At 33.3% G+C, this 6902-nt stretch overlaps 1 protein-coding gene across 1 annotated transcript; it reads left to right on the top strand.

The window, feature by feature from the left end:
* Positions 1-638: 638 nt before the first annotated feature.
* On the top strand, positions 639-3011 carry LOC132715181 (uncharacterized). The gene is made up of 4 exons (XM_060698165.1): positions 639-1053; positions 1294-1468; positions 1772-1861; positions 2842-3011. Exons 1-4 carry the CDS (start codon positions 820-822, stop codon positions 3009-3011), a joined length of 669 nt encoding a protein of 222 aa, XP_060554148.1. The 5' UTR covers positions 639-819.
* Positions 3012-6902: the final 3891 nt, after the last annotated feature.

The following is a 6902-nucleotide window of genomic DNA, read 5'->3' as shown; positions in this document are numbered from 1 at the left end:
GGTAATTGTTAAAATGAGAAGTTAGGCAACATTTAGAAGATCAAAAGGAAAATAAAATTCATGAAAATTAACATTTTTGTTATGCATTCATTACAATAGTTAGATTTAATGTCTACATAATTTTCCCCGACACGAGAATAGCTCCAATTAGTACATCGATACGATGGAGTGATTTTCGTCACATGAAGTCAGTCACCAGTATATGTAGTAACAGATCTAGGAAAATAAATATTACAAGCAAAAGAATGATTTTATGGTCATTTTGAATAATTTTATTAGTTTTAAGACGCTCCCTTGGTTTAACATTTATCCTGCTGAAACCGAAAAGGATTAAAGAATTTCGAAACAAAGTGATACCTCGGAAGCCATAAATCACAACCAAAATTACGCGAAAATTGCAGAATCGGTTTGATTGAGTCTTACATTAGTAATCAGTGCAACATCCTTCCGCTCCCCGGGAGCACCAACTGAGCGGACTCAATCTATCCAACACTCAATAGTATCGAATCAATATCCGAATGAACAGAAAAATATAAACACGAATAATACGGACAAACTTTGTACAGCTGCCATCAACACTTGACCCTGCAGCCAATTGTATAAAAACGATGGTTAAATATAACCGCGGTAAGTTAATTACCGTGGTATATATCGTGGTTAGGTTACCACACGGTTTTTCGAATTGTATAAACAAATTAACCACGCAGTTACCTAACCACGCAAAACCGAAAGTTTAACCGTGGTAATATTACCTATGATGCACCGCGACGTGACGTAATTTTCCCGAACAAATGTCAGACGGTAATATTTACAAACAAAATGGCGTCCACCACAAAAGTAAATAGAGCAAGAATGTTCAATCTCCGTGAAACGGATGTGATAACAGAATTTATGAAGATCAATTTACATTCGTTGAAAGCGAGTCATGCTCAGGGAGGGCCTGGCGCTTCCCAAAAGGTGTCTAAGGTCTGGGAGAGGCTTACGGAGGAGGTGAATGCTTGCGGGAACGGCCCCCGAACGAGCAAACAAGTTAAAGAAAAGTGGAGGAATATGGTTTGTTTTCAAGTTTTCCGTTTATCACATATAAGCAACCGGTTGTGATGTATTTTTTAATCAATTTGTTTTAAAATATTCAAAGGTTTTAAAAGCTATCTTGTTGATTTATTTGTCTAAATCATTCAATATGGTGACAATGATATGTAGAGATCTACCTATTTATATTATAGATTATAGGTAATAGATATACAAACAATATGTATTTCACGTCACATATGAAAAATATGTTTTGTTCAGGTTAAGAACGCTAAGAGTGAAGTTTCTGCAGAGAAGTGCAGTATGAGGAAAACGGGAGGTGGACCGGCAAGACCTGAGATGTCGCAGCAATCTCAGTCTGTGGCAAGCCTGTTCCAGACCTCAGCATCATTCCATGGTGTATGTTCTGATGCCGACACCGTCATCACAAACCAAGGTAAATATCTAATCGAATATGTGTAAAATAATTATAAAAAAACTTTTAGTATTACAGTAAATATCAAAGAGTACATACCTGAATTACTTCATCAATCCTGACTGACATATTTTGACAATAAGTACGTACACTGTCAGGTCTAATTTATTTACAGTAAATCTACTGACTATTCGTTACATGTTGTATTTCCAATTTCATTGTCCTGACCTAAAGGTCTATAAATTATATTAAAACACTCCAAAGTAAGTCATATGCATGTATAGCGTTTCCATCTTATGAAATGTGTGTTATTGTTTTTTTCAGACTTTAATGATTCAACTTATGACATTGTTGATGACAATCTTCTTAGCAGTGGCCTTCTAAGCTTGTGCCCGCTTGAGACGTTAACACAAGGTGTCTGGATCTTCTGATTTCCTTTTCATAATTTAATAAGCTCCGAAATAAATTTCACTATCCATTTCCTAAATTATGCACTTATTATCCTCAATAACGTTCATTTTATTCAAGTCACTAAATGATAAATAAATAATTAATATTACATTCCAATATGTTAACACATGCATACAGTACTGGTTTAAAATTTTACCGGTTTACACACTATTCACAGAATAGAACACTTTATCTTAGTGGGCGGTTTTTACAAATGTGTAATACAGTAAAGTAATTAATTTATTTCATTTTCAACATTTTTGAACTTGTATATGCTATAAGAATTAAATAAACACATAGTTTTTACAGATATTATTCAATTATTAAACACAGTAAACGTGTGCACCAACGATTTAACACATTCCTGCCTTACCTAACTCTATTCACAAATAAACTCACCCGTTGACCTGTTTCGGTGAGCTATGGAAATTCTGGAAACAAAGTGATCCCTCGGAAGCATTAATCACAACAAAATAACATAAGAATTGCAGACTCGGTTTGATTGAGTCTGTACATGAGGGATAATGAATAAGTGCAACATCCCTCACGCCCCCTAGCACCGGCTTGAGCGGTACTCAATTCTCAACACTTTATAGTGTTGGCATCAATGATCCCGAAGGACCAGAAAATATAACAACACTGAAGTGAAGGCTATATCCGTCTTTAAAGGAAGAACTAGCCCCAACTACGACAATTTCCAATATTACTGTAGACAGATATGATTTATTTTTCTTGTAAAATTCTGTAATATTTGTACTTTTGTAGGAAGGTGTATCATACATTTTATTAGATATGACATTTAAGTTGTGAATAGTCTTCTTAGTCTTCTTTACCCATATAAATCAATTTTCATGACCCATACTCAGATATTATATTTTTCATAAAAATATTCAATATTCAAAAATGTTTCTTTTTGCATGACTTTTACAAATGAAATATTGCAGATGTTCAAGATAACATGAACATGCCATCCATGTCGGTGACAGCAGACGAAACTTTCACACAGCAAAGAGCAAGTTATCCAGAGGGGTCTGCAACAAATGCTCCAAGCCGATTATTTTTTAATTTTGTTTTCCTTATAAATCTTTATTATCACATCTACCAAATTCAATAAAGCTTAGATGTACAGTATATCATATACAATTACATCTATCTGCTACCATACTAAAGCTTGTGGATCTTAGTTTGATTTTATAAATTTTGAGATTCATGGAAGGTCGGTTGTAATACTCAAGTAGTCGCCCGTGCGTGAAATAATGCATGAAGGAACACTTGTCGTCTTCCTTCACCAGTAAAGCTGGAACGTCATAACTTTTGTCCTAATTTTCAGTTTTGTGTGATTTTATTACGGGTTAACCGTAAAAAAAGGAAGAAAAAATCCCAATCTAGTCAGTTAATCAAATTTATCTCTCCTACATTCAAAGTGGGATATATATGACGATATTTCACAATAATTTTATTTATCATGCAACTACTATGGTAACTGCCCGATAACACTTGCCTGATAAATATTTTTGATATCAGGTCAGTAACCTGATATCAAAAATAAGCCCCGCCCATTTTAACGGACTTTTTTCAATTGCTTATATTCTCATTTTCATCAGCATGTGAATTCTACAATGTTATCTCATACCCTTACAAGTCTTGAATCAAGGTGCGATATTTATTCATTTTATTATTTCGATTTCAATTACGAATAAATTAGATAGCGAATAGTTTAAGCACCAACTAAATGAAGTGACGTCATAATTTATATTGCAAATGACATCATCGATGTTCACGTCACACTACAGTATACATGTAATCATAACAAACAGGCTAGACGATTTTCTTTGAGAACTTCCGAGGGATCACTTTGTTTCCAGAATTTTGTACTTCACAACAGCAGGTGTCAAGTGCTGTGTGGCAGCCGTAAAAAGTTGCCCCGTACTTCACTTCAGTGTTGTTATATTTTCTGGTCCTTCGGGATCATTGATGCCAGCACTATAAAGTGTTGAGAATTGAGTACCGCTCAAGCCGGTGCTAGGGGGCGTGAGGGATGTTGCACTTATTCATTATCCCTCATGTACAGACTCAATCAAACCGAGTCTGCAATTCTTATGTTATTTTGTTGTGATTAATGCTTCCGAGGGATCACTTTGTTTCCAGAATTTTGTAAATGTTTACTTTATTTCGCCGGATTATTATTTAAAAAGTGAAGAAATTGTTTCGTTTAAAAAATAAGACGCATGGTTGTGTACAGTAGCTTGTGTTTGATTGCCGATTTGATTTCTTTGATTGAAATTATCGTGAACTTTTGAAATTGACAATTCAAGACAAAAATTGCAGTAAAGTTTAGTTCATGTGATTCTAAGTGGATTTTTGGATCGATGTTTAAATTAAAGGTAAGATTTTTATCGTATTAAGCCTACATTCTTTTGTATCTTTTATCCAAGTCGAAAGAAAAAAATGGCCGCCATTTACAAATTCTCAGTTTCAGGGGCGGAGGAATTTGTTTTCAAGAATTATTTCTTTGAACAAAAATCCCCATTTTATAACGAAATTCGCTATTTAAAAGTAGATTATTTTGTTATTTTGACAGTTATTATGTGTTACATGATAAATAGAAAAACATGCTACTGTCTTTTGATATCAATTTTATCAGGCTCGCCTGATATGGACAGAAAGGGCTCGGCAAGCCTCGCCCTTTCTAGCCCATATCAGCCTCGCCTGATAAAATTGATATCAAAAGACAGTAGCATGTTATTCTCTATTAATCTAATAAAGTGTAACATTTATTTGCAGTTACGTCGGATGAAAAGAGGCAGCATAAAAACAAAACTCGCCAGAAAAGGTTAAAACATATTTTTAATATATTTAAAATTAATTTCACAAAATTTAAAAAATACGTCCGTCACACCCAGCTCCGGTTCTCATCATCTGTAAGCCTGAAAGAAATATGTTTTTGATCTTTTTTAAGAACTTTTTAAACTAGAGAGATCAAAATGTAATGATAGATAATCTGTCAAATCGTTATATGGCTTTGTGATAGGATATGATATGATGTAACATAATAGAATGACAAAATTTGAAATGTTGGAATATGACAGTAATTGTTTTGATAAGATTTGGTAGAATACCGGTTTGGCAGGATAAAATAAGATATCGAACGTGCAGACTTAGTCGCAAAAGAACAATACTTAACTTAAGTATAGGTTAGTGTTTAATAATATGTATTAACAAAAATAATTGGTCAAGCCTGCCGCAGGCAGGCGACCAATTATTTTTGTTAATGCATATTATTAAACATTAACCTATTTAATGATCAACATTATTTTTTCAACCAAAAACAAGGCATTTCATTAAATCACCGATAGCTCCGCCCTTTCGCTCTACAAGATGTCTACACCTTGTTAAGTTTCTAACATATCACATTTAGATAAGCTAAATAAATGGCCCTATCAACAAATAATCAGGCACATTTTTTACTGAAATGTCACAGAATTTATACCTTTATCTACAGTTAGACTATCATGCTGAAAAAAAAAACAGCGAGGAAAATGATGCAATTAGGTAAAATCAATGGAGTTAATGAAATGTGTACATCCTTTATAAATAAATGGAAAATGTGAGAAAATGCATTAGATTAATAATTTATACAAATTCATTATTTAATTTAGCTTTAAGTTATTCACTAACATTTAAAATCCCTATTGATTTGCTCATTTGAAAAACAGCTTTTTTGTGTGCCAATCTAGGTTTACAGGTGGAGGGGGTTCATTTACCATGAGTTTTCCAGTCAAAAAATGTATTTATAATCATTGTATTCTTAATATCAAGGATTGTTAATGCAGTTCATTCCTATCAATTGAAAGAAAATTATGTTTTGGTTACTTTTTCTAGAAAAAAAAGAAGTTTAAAACAGTCAGCAATTTATAACAGGAATTTTTCTTAGAGTTAAAAGGATATTAAAAAAAAACATTTGTCTCTGCATGCCCCACATCATGACATGTATTATCTATGTAATAAATTAATTGATTGTATCCTCACATTTAGAAACACCTGACCTCGCCCAATTGTTTTTTACGTTGGCATTGTTTTGCTAACCTAGATATTTTACAATTTAGAGTGCAAATCACACCTCTAACTCCTCCCTAATATAATGCATTATTGAAAATTGTTAGACTCAGGTTAGACGGCAGATTAAGTAAATTTTATTTAGATAGTACACATTAACCAAAGTTAGACTTAGCAGAAATTTGAAAAATACTACAATGTGATTGGACAAAAAATAATGTTGATCATTTATATAAATATGTTATGTACGCCAAAATTTCTGTTATATATTACAGAACACTGAAGGATCTACAGATGACATTTTATGAGAGGCAGATCCAGCTCTCCGAGACACAAATGAAATGTTACAATAAATTTGCACAGCTGGCTGATGTTTTGATAGAGAAATATAAAATTGATTAATATAAACGAAACTATTTAATGTATGCTTTGGTGCTTTGTTCTGAGGACAGAACTTGTTAAAATTTTGATGTTTTAAATGAAATATTGTATTTGGAGCAGGGGCGTAGCCAGCTTTTTTCAACTTGTAGGCACATAAAAGGGGGTCTGGGGGCTTAGCCCCCGGAAGCCAAAAACAAGTTCAGATTAAAAAGAGCAAAATGCGCGTTCCAAAGTATGTTCAAGAAAAATTATCAAAACAATAATGTTAAAATATGAATTTGATTAGATGCATACTTTATTGAGGATGGTAAATCATGCGCACGCACTTGATTCGACTATACAGCTTGAACCCACTACCAACTCCACTGTAGCCTGTTTTATTGTAGTTTTGGGACTTTTGAAAATGTTACTTTCTTGACTAACTTGTAGGCCCGTGCCTACATGGCCTAATAGTAGCTACGCCACTGTGGAGTATAAAATTTGTTAAACTTGAAATTCGAAAAATAGATTGTATTTGCCTAAAAACATGTTCTTACTAACTATATTTTATCCTAGAAATATGTCAGAA

This window comes from Ruditapes philippinarum, unplaced genomic scaffold (assembly GCF_026571515.1).
Source record: "Ruditapes philippinarum isolate M1 unplaced genomic scaffold, ASM2657151v2 ctg13392_1_1_1_1, whole genome shotgun sequence".
NCBI lineage: Eukaryota > Metazoa > Mollusca > Bivalvia > Venerida > Veneridae > Ruditapes > Ruditapes philippinarum.
The sequence above is the reverse complement of the archived record's forward strand: the minus strand, read 5'-3'. Positions and strand labels throughout refer to the sequence as shown.

Excerpts from the sequence above, each read along its gene's own strand:
- LOC132715181 (XM_060698165.1), top strand. The coding sequence starts at position 820 with ATGGCGTCCACCACAAAAGTAAATAGAGCAAGAATGTTCAATCTCCGT. Across the intron at positions 1,469-1,771 it reads CACCGTCATCACAAACCAAG|ACTTTAATGATTCAACTTAT; the intron begins GTAAATATCTAA and ends TGTTTTTTTCAG. Across the intron at positions 1,862-2,841 it reads GCTTGAGACGTTAACACAAG|ATGTTCAAGATAACATGAAC; the intron begins GTGTCTGGATCT and ends GAAATATTGCAG.